Raw genomic sequence first — 26,688 nt, forward strand, 5'->3', positions numbered from 1 at the left:
CCATGTGCATACCTTTGGACTGCCATCCCTAATTTTAATGTGGCACAACAAACTCCAAATACCAGTCTAAGATGTTAGCTGAGGGCACCTTACACCTTTTCCCAATGTTTTCAAATCCAGATCTGACATGTATCCAAAAAGATGAAGGACCACAATAATCCCTAACATTCATAGGACTTCCGTGAACACTTTCCTTACACACTCACCAGACTCACATGAGACATATGTCTGGGCCACATTGCTATCATCAATTGACGTGAAGCCAGCATTCATTTTCTGCTTCATGTAGTGTTTCTAAAGTCAGTCTAGCTATTGCGTCAACAAAGTTTGCCAATATATTAGTACATCTATACTTCACTGGCAAATGTGACCTATATAAACATGCTTGGCTCCTATTTTGTTTTGTTGCCTGACACAAAGGCGGCACCAAATAACATTAAGCAAAAGTATACTGTAAGTTTGCAAAGCACGTGCTTTCTGACGGCTAGCAATTGTGATTCTTCACATTGTGCATCAATTACCCTGTATGTTTCCGCAGCATTCCACACAGTCGGCAACTTAGCTGGCAGATATTGTACAAATCATCTGATGTCACTACAGAGCATTTAATCGCGCACATTTACATGATTTGTGCTCACCAACAGGGCCACCAATCACTATTCCTAGGTGGTCCAGCAGATCTTGCTCCCTGGTGATGAGGTCAGCCCAGCGGTGCTTCAGCTGGTGGTCATTCCTCTGGCTCCCATACACGCGCTGCAAGTGATGCAGCACCTTTCCCCACCAGATTCTTCGCGCCTCAGTGTGATACCCCTGTATCACCCTGCCCCCTGCCTCGATCATGAGTGGGAGGAAATGGCACACCAGCCATATAAACCCCCCCAACTCCTCCTCACCCATCATGCCAAGATGTGGCCTACCCAACATCCCAGCAATGAAAAGGGGAATAGGGGAGAAAGAAGAAGAAAGGAGAAAAGGGGGAAAGTAGGAGTACGAAAAAAAAGAAAAGTAAACTTAACAACTAAAAGAGCCCAACTATCCCCAAACTAGCACTACCTACAACAGACTCCCACAAACAACAAATACACTACAATACTGGACAATTGTAAACAAAACACACTCAGACAGTATACAACAACAATATTTATTTCACAGAGTAACAAGTAAGATAGCACACAGGACACAAAAGCACAAAATCACTGGACAACACTCTGAACACAGCCACACAGTCTAGAGGATTCACAGACTGCAAAGTGAAAGTACACCCACTGTACATAATCTGTAAACAGGATATCCTATTACATAACATTCTGCATAAAATGGGCGCCGTTTATACCGTTATGAGTCATATTTTTTCAAGCACATAGAATGTTTGTCACATTTTTCGACGCACAGGAGTGAAAATTAGGCCGCATCCAAATAATAGTAAATAGCATTTACAATTATTTGGATGTGGCCTAATTTTCACTCCTGTGCGTCAAACAATATGACGCAAAATCTGTATTGGTGGGAAAAAAATGACGCATAACGCTAGCAACGTCAAAATGTCAGTGCATGAACTAGTTTTGGTTATTTTTTCAATTTTTATGTTATGTTACATTTGTGACACAACTGAGATAGGCTGATTGCACCCACTATGGTGTTGATGGTGTATGTTCACATGTGAGACATCATACTGCAGCGGACCATGACCCGCTACTTCCTTAACAGGATTTTAACAGTTGGCTGACACACTAGATGGCCATATGTGTGGCCTACATATATGAATTGCACAATTTGGGCATGTTTGGCATCAGGAGAGGATAGCAAGTTGACGTACATAAGTACAATACCTCAATGCCTATGGCTCAATGTGTGTGCAGTGGCAACTAATGTAGTTGTTGACCCAGTGTGTGTGCATCACAAGATGCATATTTGAAAATATGCTTGTATGAATGTGAAGTCAATGTGTCCATACCTTAGATGCAAGTCATTGTGGAAATGAGAGAGGACATGTGTAGCAACATCCGTTGTGTGCACTTCCAAGATTTTGGGTAACGTAGACACCACAAATGACAAAGCATGCACCAGATAGATGACAGACGCTTGTTCATGTCAATGGTCCACAATTTCACCATCCCATGTCCTAGATTTTTGGTAACTGCTTCCTAGGCACTTGTTGGTGAATCCCACAGTGAGTCAGGCACATGCATTGACGAAGTGGGTACCATGTAATTGACCCAGACAGCCAAAGGTGAACCACAAATGTATTATGACCCCACAGTTGAGGTCATATAACTGAGCCACAACTCTCCAGTGGCTGTGGTGGACCAGCAGACGAGGCAGCACGTGTCCACATATTTCCAGTGATCAATTGCACAGAGGTGTCTTGTTCATGTGTGTGGTCCAATGTTGATCCTGTATATTTTTAGGGGTGTATGTTGTCACAGTTACGCCCAGGTCTCATCATGAGTCAGTGGCAGCTATTCCTGTATCTACTGAGTATCCTTCGGAGATCAATGTGAGTAAAGTCAATGAGGACATGAGAACCTACATGGGGATGGTCCCACCCTGTCACTGAAGACGTGTAATGAGACTGTCAACAGGGCAACCTTGGTGTGCTGAGTGAGATCATGTCTCAGGTGTCATGTTCCGGCAGGTGTCATTACAACATTTGTACACAGGTTGGCCTCTGAAATTCCCACTGCATCTGGGAACATCATAGCCTCTGTGTTGATTATTCTCGCAGCTATTCTCCACGCACTGACCATCAATATGTTGTGAGCAATGCAATTCAGCGTGTGAACTGACAGGGTCCTAACATGTGTGGACTTTTCATGGACATTATCAGAGGTTGCTGGTTCTGCTCAAGTCCCGTACCTAATCCCTGCATATGGCCCTGGGACACTGTCACACTTTGTCGTTCATGCATAAATAAGACTCAGACAAGGGATGGGCCATGATTTTGGTATTCAAAGGCAATTTAACAAATATGGTACAATTAAAGGGCAGATGATGCTATACAATGTATTTGGGTATGCATTGATGAAGCACATGACAAAATACCCTCTGAGGAATGAGAGGTTTGGTAAAGCAAGTGTGGTACATATGTAGCCACAGGGAATATTTAGGGTGACGCACAGACAGATGCCAGTCAGGCTGACAGGATGCAGGGTGAATCAGGATCCAGCAATTTCACAAGTTAAATAATCAGTGGTCTGACTAAGACTGTTTGGAGGACTAACTAGACAGTTGACATGTAAAACTGTGTTCGTCCTGTGTTTTTGAAGGTGACACATGAACCCAAGGGCTGTGTTACACGGCTTCATTACTAGCAATGCTTAACGGTGTATTTAACAAAATGGCAACTTCTATGCTGTTTGAGGCATCAGCAGGGGCAGTGCATGTTGAAATGGGTGGTGTGCATGGAGGTGATCACAGGTGTGGGCTGCATCAGTTTCTCACAAGTCCTGTAGGTGAGATTTGCATTCAAATGGCCAACAGTACCTTTCACACGGGAAGCAATCTACAGGTGCTAACAGGGCTTAGAAACTACAAGCCAGTGTATTAATTGACCTGACGTCCATGCAGTCAGATGTACTATGACAATGGTATACCATAGGAAAGGGTGTAGCACACTGGATTACTATTGTTAGTCTGTGTGTGTAGAGGAGGGAATATCGGCAGGGACCTCTTCAGACAGGTGGGTTGTGACCAGGTGCATGGGTGTGTCAGGAGTTAGGAAATGGGCTGACATGTACATGGAATGTCATGTGCGCAATGCTTGTCATATGTGTGGCACTTGTGCTGTCTATGTTCTGCTTATATGGAACTCTAGTCACAGATAGTCCTTGCAAAGATTGGATGCAGTTGGACTTACCGCTGTCAAGGGTCTGGTCATACATTCCTGTTACTGATGCAAAAGCACATCAACTGCCTCATGTATGAGGCTTTTTTTCCCCTTATTGAGTGATGGTGTCTTAGTTGTGTGCCATATGCTGCTATGAACCATGTTTCCAACATGTATGTGTGAAACAGGTGTGGTCCTCTGTTATTGGCCTTCAAAGGTGAAATGTACAGGATCTATGTCATCTACAATGTGTGTGTATGTGACGTTGTATGATACGCATCACAATTGCTCAGGGATTTTCTGTGTCCTGATCGGTATATCAGCAATGCTTCATGAGGCAACACTCTTATTCTGATAGTTAGAGATGAAGGTGAGCAAAAATGATTAGCCAGACCATGTTATGGTGATTATTATCGGTGTTTATTTACATTAGTTAATAAAGTGGTGATGGTGATTATATTTAAAAGAAATTGTTCACAATATGTTGGCGCCTACGCAATCCAGCGGCAGTGTTTTGTTGTTCCCCCTCATGTTGCAGGCCACCATCCTCCTCTTCCTCCTCTTCAGGCATGTGTGGCTCTGGTTCCAGGAGGGGAATGTTCCTTCTTATGCAAATCTTGTGCAGGATGACACATGTTAGAATGATCTTACAGATAATTTCAGGGGAATATAGGAGGCTAACACCAGTGATGTTGAGGCACCTGAATCTCGACTTGAGATTGCCGAAGGTCCTCTCCACTATGGTGCGTGTCCTCCTATGTGCGTAATTGTAGGCATGCTCTGCTGCAGTACTTGGGTTGCCAATAGATGTCATTATCCATGGCTGGATGCCATACCCCTGATCAGCTGAAAGAGAAAATGAATGGGATCATGTTGATGTAGCTAGCCCCATTGATATCACCTTGCATGGCAGTAGTTGTCTTGTGTTGTCTGTGACTCTTTTGTGTTATTGTGTCGCATCCTAGGCTTGTAGGATGTACCATCTGCATTGTGTTGTTTCCTTGGCTGAACGAGTGTTTGGTTGCTGACCAGTTGTCAGCAGTATGTTTTGGGATTTGCAGTACAGTGTCCCCTCCCTAGCATTGTGACTTGTGATACAGGTGTCCCTGTGTCTTCACTGGGGGTGAGATGATAGTTCCATACACAAGTTCAATTTGACAGTGTTGCTAACACGTTCATATCAATGTACCCTGGACATCACATACCTTCAGACTCATGCAATGGATTAATGTAAACATAATTGAGACGCTTACAATTTTCAAGGTGACATTTAGGCAAACCACTCCAAACGTTGTGATCATTGACGTCTTAACATTAGGCTGTACAGAAATTTCAGATGTGTGACAGGTTCAATGGTGACCTATGAAACATGGCTAGCGATGTCACAACCTCAGTGTGTTCCTGTCGACATGTTGCTGTTGTGCTGTATGTGTTGTGTGTCCTAGAGGATTGCTGTGCAGTGTGTATATAAGTAGGTTTTTGTACTTACCAACAAGTAGTCCATTGCCATACCGTCCATCCTGGAAGTGTTGATTGATGGTGCTGTGACGGAAGATGAATGAGTCATGGACACTCCCAGGATATTTGGCCACGATGTTGGTGATCAATCCTTGGTGATCGACAATGGCCTGCACATTGATGGAATGTGTGTGCTTCCTGTTGCAGTAGAGGTGTTCAGTTGCAGCAGGTGGCAAAAGGTGAACATGTGTGCAGTCAATTGCACCAAGGACGTGTGGGAAGCCACTAATGAGGTAGAACCCCTGTTTTGTTTCCTGCTGATTCTGCAGTGTGTTAGGTAAGCAGATGTGGTGGGGTGTGAGTGTAATGATGGCATCCAGTACTTTGGGCAGAAAGGCAGAGAATGATGGCTTAGATATTCTGGTAACCAGGGCACCATTTGTTTGAAAAGAGCCATTTGCCAGCATGTGAAGTACAGCAAGCAGCTTGGTTTCTGTTGGGATGGTGCGGGTGTCAGCAAGGTGGGTGCCAACTGTGGCTCAATGTTTGCCAGCATCTGCTGAATGGCTTGCCAGTTCAACCTGTACCTCTGGATGATGTCATGTTCCCTGAGGCCATGAAGGGTTGTTCTGGGACGGAATATCCTCTCCTGCCTTCTGCGCTGCCTTTGAATTCCCTGCTGGTGTTGTGGTAGCTGCTGTTGTTGTTGCTGGCTCTGCGTCTGTGTGCACACTGGATAAGAAGCACCTCCATGTCTCCCTTTTGCTGCTCTGCTGCTCTGCTTTTGCTTCTGTGTGTTCTGATTAAATACAGGTGTGTTTGCCCCATTTTAACGCCTGCCCTGAACCAGGCATTAAATTTTGACGCAAATCGGGCTGTGCGTCATTGTCTGGCTCCGCCTCCCGGCCGTGCGCCATTTTTGCCCGAAAGCATAAATATGATGCACGGCCGTTTAAGTCATTTTTTGGAGGGGAACGCCTACCTTGCATATGATGAACGCAAGGCGGGTTCCGCATCCAAAAAATGATGCACACGGCAGGATTTTGACATCCGCGGGCTCGGGCTTCAAAGTTTAAATACGGGGCAAGGTTTGCGCTGAATGTGCGTAAAATTTTTGACGCACATTCGGTGCAGACGGAGTATAAATATGCCCCTTAGAGAATACATACCAAAGTTTGTGTGGGCGCATAATGTGCTTAGGGTAGCATTAAAAAAATATGTTCATACATGATACAAGAGAGGTCTCCAGATGGCAGATGGAGAATGATCTTATTGGCCTCACAGTTGATTGCTGTTAATGACTGACTTTATGGATGTAGGTGCAAATAATGTCACTTGGGTTAAATTACTACAACTCCCTGAACTGAATGTGCTATATGTGGCTATGCATTGAAACCAATGTCCTAGGTGACTGTGGTTGTTTTTGGTTACTGGCAATAGGCACTCTGATTTCCCAAGTGGTATAGATGGGTGAGAAATAATTCCCCTTTACTGTGGTACCCTGCTGGTCGGGGTTGCAAGGTTGGAGGGGCTCTCAGGAGAGGATGGTATTGTTGGTATATAGAAAGTGGGACATATTTAAAAAATTTGATTTGTAACATTCTTTCAGGAACTTTTTTGTGACTTTGGGGGTCATTCCAACCTTGGCGTTAAAAGGCGGATACCGCTGTCAGAAGACCACCAACATACCGCCGCGGCCGCGGTAAACCGCCACAGTCATTCTGACCCACAACACGCAAACCGCCAAAATACAGACATCCACAAAAGTCCGCCACACCAAAGGCCAGTGAGAAACTGGCGATAACCAAACCGACATCGTCACGCCAACAGAAATACGCCCACACTATCACGACACACGAATCCACGCGGCTGTCTTTCAACCGCAGTATTCTATTGGCGGTACACACCGCCGCGCTCAAAATACACGCACATTTACAAACACAGCCACATTGGACAATTCAAAATACACACACCTGATACACATACAAACATCACTCCCACACACCCAATTAAATATAAAACACACACCCACATCACCCACAAACCTCCACTCCTAGAGAATCAGGACCATGCACAGAGAAATAGAGATCCGAGCACCCAGACGCGCATATTACCATCACCCAGCAATATTACCACGCACTTCACACAACACACCAATACACATCACCACACTTAGCACCACACAATCCACCACACACATCACCCACACCACCCCATGGCACCGCAAAGACACCCCAGGTTTTCTGAGGATGAACTCAGGGTCATGGTGGAGGAAATCGTACACCTCTTCGGAACACAGGTGCAGCACACCTCCATTGCCAGGAAGATGGAGCTATGGAGCAGAATAGTCGACAGGGTCAACGCGGTGGGACAGCACCCAAGAAACAGGGATGACATCAGGAAGCGGTGGAATGACCTACGGGGGAAGGTGCGTTCAACGGTATCCAGGTACAACATCGCGGTTCAGCGGACTGGCGGCGGACCACCACCTCCTCCCCCAGAATTTACTACATGGGAGGAGCAGGTCTTTGCGATCCTGCATCCTGAGGGCCTCGCAGGAGTATCTGGAGGAATGGACTCTGGTAAGTCTCATCTTCACTACTTCATCCCCCCACCCCACCAGCATGCCAACTCATACCCCCACCCTCACCCTCACCCCCATCACACCAACTCCTTGCCAATGTCTCACCATCACAACCCACCCATCCCAACCCCAAGCCCTGCATGCGACCACAAAGCATGGACAACCATCACCAAAGCATGCCCACTGCACATCCCCATCCCCCCCCCAAACCACCATCACAAAAGCCCCCACACAGGAATGCAAGCACTGGGGTACAAGGGTGCCCACCCATTGCACACTATGGCACACACAGATGCAATAATCATGGTTTTATACCCCTGCAGTAACCAAACGCCACATCACCGCACAGGAGGGTCCACAAATGTCCACTCCACCCCCAGAAGAGGCCCACAGTGATGACAGCACTTCTGTCGACCTGGATCTAGATGACTAGCCCGGCCCATCGGGGACCTCGGGACAGTCGGTTCCCCTCAGACAGCCACAGGCCACAGCAGACCTCCCCCTCTGGGAACACCAGCACAGCACCCACCCAGCGGGCCCATACCTCTGTCCCCAGGACACGTCAATCAGCGGTGTGTCCACCACTACAGGGCATCCAGGTTAACCCACCACCCCAACAACAACAGGGACCTGGGGGCAGTGGTAGTGGGTACACGGTCCAGGGGACAGAGGCCCAGGGAAACAGGGGAACTGGGAGGGCTGCTGTGCGACAGGGGGCGGACAGGCCCAGGGAACCCACTCTCCACGAGGCCCTCTCCTCCATCATGGGAGCCTACCATCATTCCCAGGAGACGATGGCGACGGTACTGGCCAGGTTTCGGGAGATCCAGCTCCTGCAGGAGGAACAGTATTTGGGGTTCAGGGACGAACTACGAACGTCAGTTCCGCCCTGGGCACCATTGTAGGGGCTCTGAATCTGGTAGTCACCACATTGCGGGACACTGTGGCACCACAAAGGGCCCCTGACACTAGCATGGACCAAGAACTGCCTACCACCTCTGCCGGCGCTAGTGGACATGAGGCCCCGCCACAGGACCAACAGGCCACCAGCACCCCACCCCCTGCAGAAGGAGAACCACCCCGCAAGCGGTCCCTGAGATCCAGGAAGAAGACAGAGTAAGATGCCAAGACCCCTGCCAGGAAAGGATACCTCCCTGAATGTCATCCCACTGTCCCACATTGTCACCCTGTCCATCCTTAAACTGTCCCTGCTCCACTTTTCACAGGCATTTGGACAATGCACCTGTGATACAAATAGTCTGGACTCTGCCATGGACATTCCTCCACCATCACCCCTCACCGATTTGCAACCACCCACCAATATAGAGCACTGTAATAAACACAATTATTGCACAAAACAATCAGGAGTCTGGCTGTGATTTCGAACAAATGTATTAGACATTACCGTGCCAAAATGCTTATTTAAATTGTGATGCCAACATACCAATGTCACACAGCTGTAGTCCATGGGGAAACAAAGCAGATGTCACACAGTGGGGCCCACATCTCTGAAATCAGAAGGGAAAGTCACAACTCAGTTACCATACACTGGGTGAAAACGACAGACAGTAGAAAGGTAGTAATGTTTAAGTATATGTAATATGCCGGTGTGTATTCATACCTGTGTGTCATTGGAAATACTGCTGTATTACTGTGTTCCTGTTGTCTATGTCGTCTTCTTTGGCTTCCTCGTCTTCACTCTCCACAGGCTCCACAGCTGCTACAACGCCACCATCTGGACCATCCTCCTGCAGAAAAGGCACCTGTCGTCGCAAAGCCAGGTTGTGAAGCATACAGCAGGCCACGATGATCTGGCACACCTTCTTTGGTGAGTAGAATAGGGATCCACCTGTCATATGGAGGTAGCGGAACTTGGCCTTCAGGAGGCCGAAGGTCCGCTCGATCACCCTCCTAGTTCGCCCATGGGCCTCATTGTACCGTTCCTCTGCCCTTGTCCTGGGATTCCTCACTGGGGTCAGTAGCCATGACAGGTTGGGGTAACCAGAGTCACCAATTAGCCACACACGGTGCCTCTGGAGTTGAGTCATCACATAAGGGACGCTGCTATTCCGCATGATGTACGTGTCATGCACTGAGCCAGGGAACTGTTTCTGTACACCTGTTCACTCCTGTGGGGGGGGGAACCAAAGCCACATGGGTCCCATCAATGGCACCTATGATGTTGGGGATATATCCAAGGGCATAGAAATCACCCTTCACTGTAGGCAAATCCCCCACCTCAGGGAAAACGATGTAGCTGCACATGTGTTTCAGCAGGGCAGACAACACTCTGGACAACACCTTGGAAAACATAGGCTGGGACATCCCTGATGATATGGCCACTGTTGTCTGAAATGACCCACTTGCTAGGAAATGGAGCACTGACAGCACCTGCACTAGAGGGGGGATCCCTGTGGGTTGGCGGATTGGTGACATCAGGTCTGGCTCCAGCTGGGCACACATTTCATGAATAGAGGCTCGGTCAAGCCTGTATGTCAGTATGACATGTCTTTCCTCCATTGTCGACAGGTCCACCAGCGGTCTGTACACCGGAGGATTTCTCCATCTCCTTGCATGTGCCAGCGGACAGTGCCTATGAAGGACAACAGCGAGCACAGAGTCAATCAACCCACAGGTACGTAACCACAGCTTGCACATAACACAATTCTCAATCCATTGAATGTTTTGTATGGGTGTTGATGCAAGGCCTAGGTATGTATGACACAGTAAAAATTAAGCCATGTGGGCCCCTGAAATGGCGGCTGCCTGACCTGTGAAGTGCGACAATGGGATGTGAGGTAAATGCTCTGGCGTGGCACACCATGGCGGTAGGCGGTCGAAGACCGCGGCGCAAAGCAGCATTGGTTAACATTGAACCCTATGGGTCGCAGGAGCCAATGACGATGTGCGCCGGCGGTCGTGGTACGCACCGCAGCAGTACGCACAGCCGCGGGCGTGACCGCCATTTTCTATCTGCTTAATCACTCGATACCTGATCTTCGACAGGAGAGGACCTACACTGCAAGTGCTGCTGTGACCTCGGTCTGGACGAGACAATGGCTCATGCGACTGGGGAAAGGGCCCCTGCCTTCACTGCTCAGGAGTTGGATAAACTTGTGGATGGGGTCCTCCCCCAGTACGCACTACTCTACGGTCCTCCAGACAAACAGGTAAATACACTGGGAGCATGCTTCATGGGCTATGCCTGTGTTGAGTGGGGTGGATGAAAGATGGTGGGGAGGGGAGCGATTGAGGCATGCATCAAACGACGGTGAGAGCATGTGCCACATGGCAAGAGTAGGGATGGGGGGCCAGTCACATTGAGGGTGCAGAAGGTGATGACTATTCTTCTCCCCCTGTACATTTCACATAGGTCAGCACCCACCAGAAGATCGATATTTGGCGTGCCATCGGCAAGGACGTCTGGACCCTGGGTGTCCACCACAGACAGGGCACCCACTGCCGGAAGAGATGCGAGGACATCCGCCGCTGGAGCAGGAAGACGGCGGAGGCTCAGCTGGGGATGGCCTCCCAACGTGGGAGGGGTGCCAGTCGGACTTTGACCCCCCTGATGTCCCGGATCCTGGCGGTGGCCTACCCCGATTTGGATGGGCGCGTGAGGACATCACAGCAGACACAAGGGGGTGAGTACACTCTCAATCTGTTGAATTTGCGCACAGTGGAGGTGTCTGGGTGGGGGATGAGGGCTGAGGGTATCCCTAGGCCAGGGCGATTTCTGTAGGCTAGGCCCCTCCGTAAGGCATGGCCCTGTTCCCCGCCCCCCACCTCTGTAGGATGCCATGTACAGCGATTCATGGCCAGGTGTCATCTATGTGTGCAGATGTCGTCCATAGGCTTGTAGGCCATGTCCCACAGATTGAGTAGTCGACCCCAAGTGCGCGGCGTAGTGCAGGGGGCTTCTGTGTCTGTCCTGTCCGCCAACTGTGTCGCCAATGCATGCACTCAACATGTCTTTATTCTCCCCCCACCCCTTTTTTGTGGTCTTCCTGTTCATGTGTGCATTAGCATCATCAGGCGGAGGAGAAGTGGCATCGGAGCACGAGGGAGCTGCATCCCACATGGCCATGGAGGGCCACGCAACAGACTCCGAATTCACCAGTGGGACGGAGGGCGAGGGGAGCTCCACAGCGGGGACTCGGGCAGACATCAGTGACACCGACTCGTCCTCTGAAGGGAGCTCCCTTGTGGTGGCGGCAACATCTGTGCCCCCCGCAACAACAGGTACAGCCGCCACCCACCGCACCAGCACCGGCCTCCCAGCAGCCCCTCAGCGTTTGGCCCGTGCCCGCTCACCCAGGAAGGTGGGCATCTCCTTCGCCCCAGGCACCTCAGGCCCTGCCCCAGTCACCCCTGCTGCCCTCAGTGAGGAGGTCATTGACCTCCTGAGGACGCTCACTGTTGGGCAGTCTACCATTTTGTATGCCATCCAGGGTGTAGAAAGGGAGGTGCACCAGAGTAATGCATACCTGGAGGGCATTCATTCTGGTCAGGCTGCCCTTCAGCAATCGTTCCAGACTCTGGCCTCAGCACTGATGGCAGCCATTGTCCCTGTCTCTAGCCTCCCCCCTCCAACTTCCTCCACCCATACCCTATCACCTGTACCTCTGCCTATCCCAGACACACCATCAGACCAGCCTGCACACACCTCAACACCCAAGGGAAGCTCAGCCAGACATAAGCACCACACATCACACAGGCATTCACAGAAGCAACATCCACATACAGACATACCAACACCCACTGCCTCCACTGTGTCCCCCTCCTCCTCGTCTCCCTCCTGCCTCCCTGTCATGTCTCCACTCACACCTGCATGCACAACATCTTCAGCCACTACGTCCCTCAGCAGCACACACACCAGAACCTCCCGCACACGTGCAGTCACCACCCCCACTACCATTCACACGTCCCCTGTGTCCTCTACCAGTGTGTCTGTGACCCCCTCTTCCAAGATACACAAACGCAGGCAGCCACCCACCCAACAGCCATCCACCTCACGACAGCCTACAGCCCAAGCACCTGCACCCAAAGCCACCAGACTTGCAACTCCTACAACCACAACCTCTTCCTCCACTCCCATACCCACTACACCTACCCGTCCCACTGCTCCCAAAAAGTTTTCCTGTCTAAACTCAACCTCTTTTCACCAACTCCCCCACCCCGTCCATATCATAGGACTACAGTCAGCACCTCAGCCACGACAAAACCGGCCCCTGTCATCACAGTCTGCCATGGACTGTGGAGTGCCCCACCCTCCAGGGCAGCCAGTTTGGTGCAAAGCCAAGGCACGGGCATCCCACCCCCAGAGAAACATCCCAAGATAGGCAGTGGCCGGCGTGAGAGGGTGAAAACACCAGGGACTAAAACCCCTACCATGGCTCCGGCAGGAAGTGTAGAGACAGCAGGCACACCGCCCAAGGTGGGGAAGGGCCACAGGCGATCAGGGAAGGCTGGGAAGGGCAGCACGCCCGACAACAACGCCATCAGCCCAGCTGGCCAGGAGGGCCCCGCCAGCCCCATCCCAGGTGGGCAGGAGGCCACCAACAGCCCCGGCATAGCTGCCCAGGAGGGCCCCGCCAGCCACAGGACAGATGGTCAGGAGGGCCCTGCCAGCCACAGGACAGGTGGCAAATGACCTCCCCACCATGGCCGGAACCGCTGCACTGGGCCCTTCATCTCAAGCACCGCTGCACTGGGCCCTTCATCTCAAGCACCGCTGAACTGGGCCCTTCATCTCAAGTACCGCTGCACTGGGCACCGCCGTCTCAAGCACCGCTGCACTGGGCCCTTCATCTCAAACACCGCTGCACTGGGCCCTTCATCTCAAGCACCGCTGAACTGGGCACTCCATCTCAAGCACCGCTGCACTGGGCCCTTCATCTCAAGTACCGCTGCACTGGGCACCGCCGTCTCAAGCACCGCTGAACTGGGCCCTTCATCTCAAGTACCGCTGAACTGGGCACTCCATCTCAAGCACCGCTGCACTGGGCCCTTCATCTCAAGCACCGCTGAACTGGGCCCTTCATCTCAAGTACCGCTGCACTGGGCACCGCCGTCTCAAGCACCGCTGCACTGGGCCCTTCATCTCAAACACCGCTGCACTGGGCCCTTCATCTCAAGCACCGCTGAACTGGGCCCTTCATCTCAAGCACCGCTGAACTGGGCCCTTCATCTCAAGTACTGCTGAACTGGGCACTCCATCTCAAGCACCGCTGCACTGGGCCCTTCATCTCAAGCACCGCTGCACTGGGCACAGCCGTGTCAAGTACCGCTGCAGTGGGCCCTTCATCTCAAGTACCGCTGCACTGGGCACCGCCGTCTCAAGTACCGTTGAACTTGGCCCTTCATCTCAAGCACCGCTGAACTGGGCCCTTCATCTCAAGTACCGCTGAACTGGGCACTCCATCTCAAGCACCGCTGAACTGGGCCCTTCATCTCAAGCACCGCTGGCCCATGAGCGGCAGGGGCTGGCCCGCATCTGTGTCGGGCAGGGCTGCACGAGGCACTCTGGGCACCAGGCCCCCTCCAGAACCAGTGGAGACTGTTATCCACTTGAGAGACTGTGGCTTTGCACTCCCCAGGATGTAACAGTGGGCAGCCCACCCACTGTCTGGATTTGTGAGACTGTGGCTTTGCACTCCCCAGGATGTAACAGTGGGCAGCCCACCCACTGCCTGGACTTGTGAGACTGTGGCTTTGCACTCCCCAGGATGTAACAGTGGGCAGCCAACCCACTGTCTGGACTTGTGAGACTGTGGCTTTGCACTCCCCAGGATGTAACAGTGGGCAGCCCACCCACTGTCTGGACTTGTGAGACTGTGGCTTTGCACTCCCCAGGATGTAACAGTGGGCAGCCCACCCACTGTCTGAACTTGTGAGACTGTGGCTTTGCACTCCCCAGGATGTAATAGTGGGCAGCCCACCCACTGTCTGGACTTGAGAGACTGTGGCTTTGCACCCCCCAGGATTGAACAGTGGCCATGGAGGCCCCTCGTGGATCTGGCGTCGTGCACTCATCTGGCTGAGGTGCCCCCTCTTCCCTTCCCCCTGAGGTGCCTGTAGTTTTGATATCTGATGCCCCTGCAGTGTTCTCTCCGTTGGAGTCAGGTATCCTGTGTGGGCTTTGCCCATGTGATTTGGGCCCAGTGGTCCACGAACAATGCCTGCTACAATACTCGGACTTGTACATTTATGTATATAAGAGTTTTTGATGTGTATATATATTTTTTTGGCAGTAATACAATATATTCCAATGTTTAGAATCATTTACTTTAGTATTTGCATTCTTCCGGGGGGTTTGGGGGTGTCACTCTGATGTGTTGCTATGCATTGATGTGTGTGTTGTAGTGGGTGAGGGTGAGGGTGGGTGTGTCGCGTATGTGTGTACCCGTAATATTTTCCCCTCCCCTGGGTCGTAGGTGCAGTACTCACCTTTGTCTTCTGCGCCGGCGTTCGTGCTCCTGGTAGAGGAGCAGGAAGACTACCGCTGGGAGTATGTGGGGTTCGGGTTCCATGCTGTCCTGATTCCTCGTGGGGTGTATGGAGGTGAGCGTTTTCCCTTCGAAATGGCTGTTTCCGCCGTATTTTTATCGGCGGGGCTAACGCCCCGGAAAAGGTGGCGGATTGGTAGGTTGTGATACAGTGGGGGTACATTGTCTCCCGCCTGTCTGTTGGCGGTGACTGCCGTGCTGTTAATTTGTACCGCCGTGGCGGGCGGTGTGTTGATGTGGCGGTCTCTGTTGGCGGTTTCCGCCTGGGTCGGAATTCCATTGTTTTTTCCCGCCAGCCTGTTGGCGGTTTAGCCGCTGCTTTCACTCCGACCGCCAGGGTTGGAATGACCACCTTTGTGTTCCACAAATCCCAATATTGTAAATATCTACGTTTGAGGCTTGTGCTGAATATCAAGAAGTACCAAAGAATATCCCTGAATACAATTGCCTAGAGATGAAGCTGACCCTAGGTCCCCTCAGGAAGGACAGGCAAATCTATTACATATATAGAAGCTTGGTGAATAAGACTTTAGTTAAACTTAAACAAGCATGGGAGGCAGATTTGAGGCTGTTAGGTGATAGTGACTTGATGCAACCAAACATTTTAGCCTGTTGCGAGAAAGTAAATTATTTCCATCCATCACAAGTATAAAGGTCACTAAGTTGTTAAGTCCAGTTAAAGGTTTCAGTGATTTAAACCTGAGCGTAATTTAAACCTGAGCTCAAACCTTCACAACTATTGCATAAAGCAGACAAGCTCACCTTAACAAACTGTGTAAATGATTTAAAAGTTACAAACATAAAGTTGAAAACACAATATAATAGAAATCCCACTCCAATAGAAAGAAATATAGAATAATTTAATGAACTTAATGACACAAGAATGACAACTCTCCAATGAAGGGAACTAGAAATGTGATTTTTTAAAATGTTTTAAGCACAAATAGCACCAAAAAACAATAAGCGCCAATGAGGGTCAATTGGTCGTGGTAGACTCGGACCTAGTTGTACACCAACCAGGTTTGACCCAGTTGGAGGTTTTAAGTTGGGACTTAAAGTCTGATTTAGAGTGTGGTGGATGGGGTTACTCCGTCACAAAAAAGGCAATATTGTCATCCTTTATAACACAATCCCATTATATCCTCTGGGAATTGTAATTCTACGGATGGATGGCCGTCACGTTTGTGACACAGTAACCCATCCGCCAAACTCCAAATCAGGCCCTTAGTGTCAAAAATGGAAGTCAAAATCCCAAAGAGGGCTCCAAAACATTGGATACGATCCCTGTGACGATATTGGTTTTGGCAGGAAAACTCCTAGAGGGCAAATTAAAATTCAGACTAAGGGCCTGATTTAGAGTTTGCTGGATGGGTTTCTCTGTCACAAACATGGCGGATATCCCATCCACCGTATTCTGATTCTCATAGAATATAATGGGATCAAATCATTCCCCTATTCTTCTTTTCAGAGCTCAGAATCCTCCAGCAAGTGAAAGCTGTGGACTCTGTCCAACAACAGCTTTGCGAGGCCCAATGCCTTCTCACCGAGGTCCGGCTGAAATGGTTTTGCTGTGGAGAATTCCTGAGTGGGGGAATCCGTTTGTTTGGCACAGCAAAGTGACACTTTGGATAGATCAGATTGTTAGGTTTTTACTGGAAGCCCACAAATCATGAAGTCACTGTTTTCTAACTATGATAGGAGAAGTCCAGTTAGACATCCTCAAGGGTCCCAAGATGTATATTCCTCAGAAACAAGACTTGGGGGTGAAGACTCATTTCAGCAAAAGCCCAGCAGGGTCCAGGTCAGGTCGACTAGGTACTGCTCAGCTGGGCACTTCAGGAAAAGTCCTGTAATAGCTGTTTTTGTCCTTGGTGCCACAAAGAACTCTACTTTTCTACTTTTCTGTCCTGGGAGCAAGTGGGAGCTGGTCAAGCCCTCAAGGTCTTCTCACAGAGAAAGTGCAGTCCTTCTTCTGTTCTTTTACAGGTCCACAGTGTTCTAATGAATGTGTCTTAGGTGCCACAATTATGGCTAGTACATTCTGTGGTTGGGGGTGGTTGGGGTGACTCCTGACCACTATCTAACCGATTGTGTGAAGGTTTCCAGAGGTAATCCTGCTAGGGGTGGGCATAACATGCATAATTCCCTGTAGTGTAATCACATGGAATTACATAAGAATTCCACAATAAAACACTAGAATTATGCAAGAAGACTAAGGCCCAGGTTATGGGCTTTGTGGTGCAAGGCAGCACGTCTACATGCTGTGTTTCCCTGGGTCATAGAAAAAGGGCAGGAATGTGCAGTATTTATCCAATACAGTACTTTCCTGTCTTTTTCCCCTGTACTGGTGCCATTTTGCCTGACAAGCACCAATGTAGGAACTCTTACAACATGGCGCAAGGGTACCTGCGTTGCAAGCAGGATTGTTTTTTTTGCAGGAAGGGGCACATTCCTGTGCAAAAAAAAAACAATTCTGAGAGGCTGTTCCTCTTTCTTTGTGTGGTGCAAAAGGCAGCACACATAGTAAGAGGAAATATTGAGAAGAACTAAACATATTTCTCCTTGTTACACCGCCCCTGGGGAGGTGTATCTTTTGATCCATTCCCAGGTTTACAAGTTCTTGTAAATCTGGGAGTGCATCAAATCTTTTGTTCCATTTTAGCTTGCTCAGATACAGAAGTTCAGCTTAGCCTTGGCTTACCAAGATAAACATGCCCTGTTTTATTATTCATCTTTTATTAATTTTAGCAGTACTTGCAGTTTATGCATTTTATAAGGAACGTTTTTTATGTTATAATCAGTTGCCATTCCGTGAAAATAATGTACGTCTATAATTATCATCATGTCCCTCTGCTTCACAGAATGTGAACATGTCAGGCATTTTTGTTCTAGTATCGACAATCCACGTTTGTGCACACAATCTAATGCTTAGGAACATACCCACGTCTGGATATCTGCATGAGCAATAACATAGGCCTTTTATACACACTCTGTTAGACCAAGGTCATTAGAGGGGGTTCCACCCAGGATGTTCCATCTACATTACAGGTCATTTTTCAGCAGACCACAGCCTTTGCGTCTCTGCATTGCTTAATTTTGGGACTGGAGGCCGAACTTGTTCCTAGGAAATGGGGGCGAGGACAATTCTAATGGACAAGGTTTGGGCAGATTAGATTTATCATACCTTGCTCTTTTTAGAGTAGACAATCCACCTTTAGGGAGCAGTTTGTGTATTCATCTTTACTGCAAAATATTAGGATTGTTCATATTCTCATTGCTTAGTCTCACAATCCTGATGTTGTCTATTGTCATTATCCTTGTCACTGCAGCTCATGTATTTTACAGTAGATCTCAGTCTTTTCAATAAATATATTGAAACATTTTCTGCATCTTTATCTTCGCCTGTAGGTGTGTGTGTGTGTGTGTGTGTAATAGACTATTTTGTAACAAGAGAAAAGAGTAAGATGAATCCTTTACTGCTCATGTTTTTGGGTGAGGTGCTACTAGAAAGCTGGGAGGGTTGGTTCATGAGTTACCAACTGTTGTGGGAGTGACTCAGTCACTTACAATTAGAGGTGCTATCTCCCCTAATCCAGCCGTCTTGTAGAGATACAAGGATCCTTACAACAGTGTGATCGTGGTACTGATAAGACCCTACTCTATGGTCACCCCAAACAAGTTCTAGGGTCAGCTTTTTCCCTACTGGGTTTGTTGGCTTCCTGACTGCTAGAACTAGGAAGGCGACTGTTCAGGTGTGATCCTCTTTGAAGCAAGTTAAGGCTTTAGGACAGCCAAACTGGCCATCCTACCATGGGAACAAATACACCTCCACACACGCAGGCCATTGTCTCTGTTCTGGGAGCAGTTTTCACGCCTCATCTCGGGTATTCTTCAGCTGGATGACTGTTGGTTTGATAATGCAAATTAGCCTCCAATAGCTTCAAGCAGCTGACAGGTAGATTTTCCTTAATATTAATTCAAAATCTAACTTCACCTTTAAGATTTTTTTTTTTAAATATCATAAATAGTTTTAAAATTATTTTTCTAGCTGGCCCGTAGCCTAACAGAGCAGAATTATTATTTAATATTTATTTTGTCCACCTTCCTTCCTACAGTATAAATAGCTTTTAGATGCTGGTCATTGTTAGGACATCTTTCCTTTAAATTTCTTCATGTCGTACTTTTAGATACCAACTACCAGGCTTGTGAACCACCAGGTCTATATAATAATGACTTATTAGTATTTAAAAGGAAGGTTTCCTCCAGTCTAGAAGCATAATTTTGTCAGGTCAGGCAGTAGTTTTAAAAGTGCAGAAGCTGGGTGTAACCGGGTGTCTATCGCCTTGGTTACTCTCCGTCAGCCAGAGCCGACAATACCATACCCCCGGGGCACTCCGGAGAGACTGGAGCAAGTGACGCCAGACGCTGAATGCGCCGAAACCAGACTTGAAATGGACGTCGGACACCCGAATGCGTCATCAGAGAAGCAGGAAGGAACCCTGCCATCAAGGACCGAGAGCCAGGAGACGCCGGTATTCATAGCGAACGAAGGATCCCAGGAAGCCCGCAAACCGAATCCGAAGGAGCCGGAGGACGGAGAAGCTCTATTCCCGCCACAGGAGAACAACGAGGAGAAGCCAGGGAAACACGGCGGGGCCCGCCACGTCCCAGGAGGGGCGTGGCATTCACAGGTACGATCGTACCTAGGGCTTTCTTTTGTACCGCCATGGTTACAGGGTGGGAGAAAGTTTAAGGGAACTGCAGGGAGGAGTGGGGAAAGGTGTTGCACAGAAGGGGAAGTCTTTTGAGCCCCAAATCAACTAATCCCACAAACAACTGTGATAAAACCCCTCTCCCAGATAGAGAAAGACACTAAAAAGGAGAGAAAGAGAGAATATTCACGGGAAGGTGCAATGCACTAGAAATTTAAAATACCCAACCACAACCCAGCACAACCCCATCCCCCCACTACCCCTATTAACCCTCTTAAAACCCTGTACAATTACCTCTACACTTACCTGTTGTTCCGTTCTTTCTGTTTTGGCGAACCCGGTCCGCCGTCACGGGAGAGAAGCACCGACCTTATTCCACCAAGGGACAGACTGGCTTGAGACCTCTACCCAAACACCTAAAAGAAAGGAAAAGAACACGGATTAACTCATTTGCAAGCCACCAATAAATCCAACAAAAAGAGAAAAATAAACTGTAAAATCATACCAATAAAGCAATTATCCAACCAAAAGCCCATGGCCTATAGTATTGTTCCAATATCCATCCCATATAGACTAAGAACCCATTACACTGGGCTACAGTGGTAGACCTGCATTCATGGTTGTCTTGTCACATTATGTGAAAGCACAATGGTGTTGCAGTCCATAGGTGACATTTAACTTTCCATGCCATGTATCTGTGGACACCAAATACTATGGCTTTATAGGAAGGTTAAATAGGATAATTAGGAGTAAGCCAATTTACACATATTGCAGGGATCAGAGTACATGCACTGGGACTTGGTTAGCAGTGCATCATTGCAAAGAGTTAAAAAAAAACAGCAACATAAGTTCACAAAAATGGGGTTGACCATGCTGAAAGGGATACTTTCTCACAACCATAAATTGGCATTCACTGTCAGACTTATACTTATAAAATTTTCTATCTCGCAGGGTTTACTACACTCCACAAAAGGTGTGTAAATTCACATCTGCACAGTGAGTCAGATATACAAAAGGACATGGGTGATTTAATATAGTCTTATAGCCCCCTTTCAAGGGCTATGCAGTTATTAAAGGCCCTGGAAACTAGTAATATAAGTAATAATAAGTATTTACTGCAGGCAAGAGCTCCACCGATGAAGAAATGGCTTGTGACAAAGGACTGGTACACAATGATGGAGATGGATGTGACTTAAACCTGTGGCTGTTCCCCCAAACATAACAACCTCTGGGACAGCCTCTGGGATTCAATATTTCAGATTCGAGTAGTAGACTGGGTTAGGCGATTAGTGGGCGTTTCTTGGAAGGAAATGAGTTGCAGGTCTATTACTGTATAATTATGCTGTGGAAAGAATTGGAAAGGTGGTTGATTATGCTGCATTATTGCATTAATGGCAAAGTTATTAAAAACACATACATATTTTTTTAATATATAGTTTTATTTATACATTTACTTTGCCAAAGCATATGATAGTGTGTACCTCCTTCTCCATGCCTTGCCTATGAGAAAGAGAGGATGGAAATCTACTCCATGGTCCACAATATGCCTTACGGCATGGCGAATGTGGCAAGTGTCACCTGCCACTGTACCCTGTTTGAGTAGCAGAATGAACATAAAAAATAGAAGATCTACTCATCTGACATCAAGACAGATCAACATTTTCGAGAATAAAACTCTGTATGTACATGAAAAATAGAATGAGAGTGAATAATTGTGACTTTGTGTAACATACCTGGTGCTCATGTAAAGCACTCCAATTTATTTGGGTTGAGTTCACAAGATGTTAAACTGCAACAAAGGCATGTAAATACTTTCCTATTTAGTCTGTGAATTGGGCAAGTAATATACTCTAAAAATTAACTGTTTTATATGAGCAAAAAATGGCACTTTCCTCACGGGATGAGTTGTAAAAGAGAAGAGTTCTATAAAAAGATCCTAGGCAGATATCACAGGAGTGTTTGCAAATCCAATACATTCTCTCAGTGCACAGACTTACTAATGAAATTTATGTACCCGGGCTTTAGTGTGTGAGAGTCTGGACTGTCCAAAGTCAAGATGTTGAGAGACACTACACTTGATCTCCTGCATGAAGACATTGGGGAGGATACTATACCGATCTAATGTATTTGAAACCATCTCAGAGGGGATCAACAGGAAAAGAAAAAGTCCATCTCTAACATAGGCTTTCTTTCTTTTAGTGGGACCTCGTGTGCGAGCAGAAATGGCTCAATAAGGCCTCAGCCACATGTTTCTTCATCGGTGTCACAGTGGGAGGCATTTTGGTTGGTTACTTTAGTGACAGGTACAGTTTCATGTGTTCATTATTTCTATAATGTGTTTGCATGCTCCTCCATGGGGTATACCTCTTACAGATACTAACTGCAATGGAGTTGTGCACAGTTATGTTTGTTCAGGAATTCCTGACTCTTTTATGTGTATTAGGTAGGCAGAGAGCATCTTTCTGCATGTTGGAGCATGATTGATGGTCGTTTAAGGAATGATGTTCAACAAGTGGACAGTTGTTGCTCTGACTCTCTGCTAATGTTACAGCATTCTATTGATGTTGCAGATTCACTCAAATGTAGTTCATTTACAGGATCAGGTAAACCTAATCAGGCCACCCTACATTCTCCAAAATCTTGGGGAGTTTTGATGTTGTGTAACTGCTCACATTTTGGGATGCTTGAAACACATTCAAGATCTGTTGTAAAGTATGATATGCAAATCCAAGTAATAGAGAAGTCTTTTTGCTCACTTATATTATACCAATACAAGTCAAAAAAGAGGACAAATCATCAGTGGCTATGTTTCCATGAATGACATATTTCCATCCATTTTGGAGCTATACAAATTAGTATTGAGAGCGAAACCACAGCTGTGTAGATGAGGGTCTAATATGGTTAAAGGGAAGTAACAAAATACGTGGTGCTCTACGGCCATTGCAGAATTGTGGGTACTTGTAACTACACTAAGAAATTACTGGATGGGTTTGATTAAGTAGAAAGATATGGCATAGTATGAGAGAAGCTAGTAAGGTGTTAAGCAGTGGAGATCCTAGAGGCCCATTGATACTGACCCCAGGTGAATTCCTCCCAAGACCTTGAGGTCTGTGTGATCAGAGTCGCAAGCAGGCTCGAGGGCCACAGAAAGAACAGCAGGTTAGACAGCAACAGATAAACCAAGAGAAGAATGTAAGTTGTTTTTAGAGATAGTTTGATGCTACACATTGAGATGACAAGGCAAGAAAATGGCAGTCTCAATATTAATTATGAGAAAGCAGAACATTTTGTGAAATTTAAGCATTTGTAATGAGATTTATATTTCTAAATCAGGCCCTTAGTTTGATGGAAAATGTGAGATCAATCCTTCACAGAACGTAAGGGGTTAAGTTATAGCAAAAAGCACATATACCCTCAACAATTATAATAGTCTCTTGGTATCAAGTGCTTAAAGCACATATGTTCTAACATACTCTTGAATGTTATGATGTTCATATCAATCATCCTTCATTGTACTTGTGTTTTTTTAATGATTGTGCAAATAATGTGTGAAGTACAAAGCAGAAATCACGCCAACATTTCAGTCTCTGGACTGCTAAAAAGGCAAAATCATCCTTAGGTCTATATGTTTTGGTAAACATGGTTGAATTTGCTTTAATGAAGGTTCAAATGATCTCTGATGAATGAATGCCAAAGCGATGTCTCTAGGACATTAGGATGATAACTATGTCAGCATGAGGAAGAAACAGCAGAAGTCAGTAATGTCTCCTGGCATTTGATTAGTTCAACACTGAGGACCTGTTTTAGAGTTTGGTGAAGGGGTTACTCCATCAAAAACTGTGGTGGATATCTCGTCTGCCATATTAAGCCTGCCCTTAGTATCTGTGGTGTCAAAGTATGGTGGTAGGGCTTAGAACAGAGAATACTTCAACAAACACATGACTCCAGGTAAAGAATGAAGGCACATTTGAGATGTCCCTTCTATAAAAAAAATGAAGCCTTCCCTGAATATGTTCAAAGCATAAGAAGCAATGCAAGAGACAGTACAGACACGTTTAGATAATTTTTAAAGCCGTCATAGCTCTAAAAGTAATCTGCATTATTTATTTTTTGGTCTCCCTTTTTCTCTCAGCAGCTTACCTTTCTCAAAAGGTCTTTCCTCTTGTGCAGCTACATAAATCAATGTAATAATTAAGTGTTTTCTCTCTTGAAGGATTTGGATTCAGAGCTAAAAGAAAGTCAGCTAAATCCATATTATCATTTATTTTCAACATGTGTTTGCTCATGTAACGAATACTTGATTGTGGCACAGATCACCTACCTGATGTGTGGGCATTGCAAGAAGAGAAGAAGTAGAATACCTAGGTTCTCATCTACTGCAGATTGTACTCTTGCCCTAGACATACACCTGTGCATATGTGCATTATAAACTAACGACCACAAGGCTATTCCATTTGAATCACACAGTGTCATATTAAAAGTACTGTTTGAATAATGTCATTATATTGAAAAGACTGCATAGAATTTGATACAGGAATCATGGGTATTTTTAAATATATTGATGGTACAATCCCCAGGTACCTAGTTTGCTCAGCAGTCTCATTGAGAAATATTACTTATCCAGGATATAATAATGTTTCAGATTCTTTAGTTAGCCAGAACATCATGCCTCAAACACTCTTTTCTTGAATATCACCTTGCCAATATCATAACCTTGAATGATTTAAGAAATTGCAAAGAAAAAAGGACTTTATGTGGGGTGACTAAAAACGTGTTCTATTGCCCAGGAGCAAGCAAATAATAATAGCCTTACGGTCACACCAGTTGTCATTGAATAAGTAGATGAAATATTCTTAAAAGGCCCCAATGATGTATTTCATATTTCCCAGTTGACCGATAAATGTAGTGATGAATACAGTTACGAAAACGGAATAACTATTGATAATTTTGGGGGTCCAAGGAAGAATCTTAATTGTCCAATGAAACATAAGAATTTGACTGAACTCAAAGAGGATGTGATGTGACAATGACCTCCAATTGATTATATACACCCTCTCGGACCTACAATTTGATATGGCACGCTTTCTCAAATAGCACCATCAGGCAATTGATATTTTATGGATGTTGACAGCATCACAATATCTTTTGATGGTTTATGAGGAAACACGTGGCCATAGCTCGTATAGGATACATTTTCAGGAAATAAGTGCCTGCGCACCCTTTCCCATAGAGAATAAATTATTGGTTCTTCAGTATCATGCTAATTTCATGGCAATGCAATTTCTTGCAAAGGTAGAAAAAGGTGCATCTTCTATAATGCATGCATATTCATTTCATGGCAGTGCTGCAAGTGTAATAACAATGGCATTGATGTTGCTGCAACTTCATTTGTTGAAGATGTTGCTTGTATCCCATCTGGTTCACCATGATGGCATTAAACCTGGAAACTCAGCAATCCCTGGAATGGCACCAATGATTTCAGCTCGGGTGATTTCTTCTCAGGGTAACTCAAGAATAGGAAGAGTACGTACTGGTCTAATCTGGAGACACATTGGGAGAAATGGCAGTAGGCAGCTAAACTGAATCAGCTAGGCTATGTTCCTTTACGTCATCAGACAACACATTCTTGATCTTATTTTCACCAGGCAGCATTGGCAGGATTGCATTGCAAATGCCTTTTACCTATAGCAATTGGCATAAGTGGTCTGTAGAATTATCTAAATGGCTCCTTGTCAAGAATCTATTGCTGAACTAGTTCTCCCACTCTTGGGATCCACCCATCAACAGCAGATTAATCTTCAGTAGGAGATTCAAGCAAACCCTTCTTGAATGCTAGTTTCTCTCCTTGACACTCTACAATGAAGATATAATCAATGTGTTCCTCTGCCCTTTCAGAGAGATATATGTTGTGCAGGTAAGTCCGAACCCGGAAAGAATTTCAATACACCCTGGGCTGTTTATTTTGTGTAGGTTATGGAACGAAAACTATCCTTTATTAAATAGACTAACAGTCAAGGATGTTTTAAGCATACCATTGGTTTGCTTGATAATTTAGTTTAATCCTAGAAAGAATGGGCGTGGGATTACCAGATTTAATCCCACAACAGATATACCATTAACAAATGCCCTTGTGGCAAAGCCCATGTCATTTTCAGAAACTGCTGCCTTTGCCACTAGGCACTGCAAGTCTTTTATGACTGCTTGAGCAATGTCAGCTTTTGTTTCCAAACCCACAGAAATCTATAGCATAAATTGACCACAACCATTACATATCTATGTTGATTAGCACTTGCCAAAGGGATGGTGTAGTTGAGGTACATGACATTGAAGCAGTTATTGTAATATTGCTAAAAGGCATTTTTGGTACACATTGTCACCAATTTAGTTGGTCTAGCATTCATATGATATTCATATGATTCTAATGCCAACACGAGCATCAGCTAATGCTGTTTGTGCTAAGTGTGCCATTAGGAATATGTCTACCCCTGTACCTGGTATAAAAACCATAGACACATTATTTTTGGTGTGGCTGGTCGAATATTTAGAAATAAAACCTTCAGGTGTCTTTTTCCCTTTCAATATTGCCTCTATCACCACCAT

General features: G+C 46.6%; 1 protein-coding gene across 1 annotated transcript in view; it reads left to right on the plus strand.

The window, feature by feature from the left end:
• Nucleotides 1–26,688, plus strand: part of LOC138296884 (solute carrier family 22 member 7-like) — a 363,385-nt gene that overhangs the window by 73,573 nt on the left and 263,124 nt on the right. Inside the window, exon 3 of the mRNA XM_069236377.1 lies at nucleotides 22,288–22,391. Within this exon, the coding sequence (XP_069092478.1) occupies nucleotides 22,288–22,391 (104 nt within the window). The remainder of the gene's footprint in view (nucleotides 1–22,287; nucleotides 22,392–26,688) is intronic.

This window comes from Pleurodeles waltl, chromosome 5 (genome assembly GCF_031143425.1).
Source record: "Pleurodeles waltl isolate 20211129_DDA chromosome 5, aPleWal1.hap1.20221129, whole genome shotgun sequence".
In the NCBI taxonomy this organism is placed as follows: domain Eukaryota; kingdom Metazoa; phylum Chordata; class Amphibia; order Caudata; family Salamandridae; genus Pleurodeles; species Pleurodeles waltl.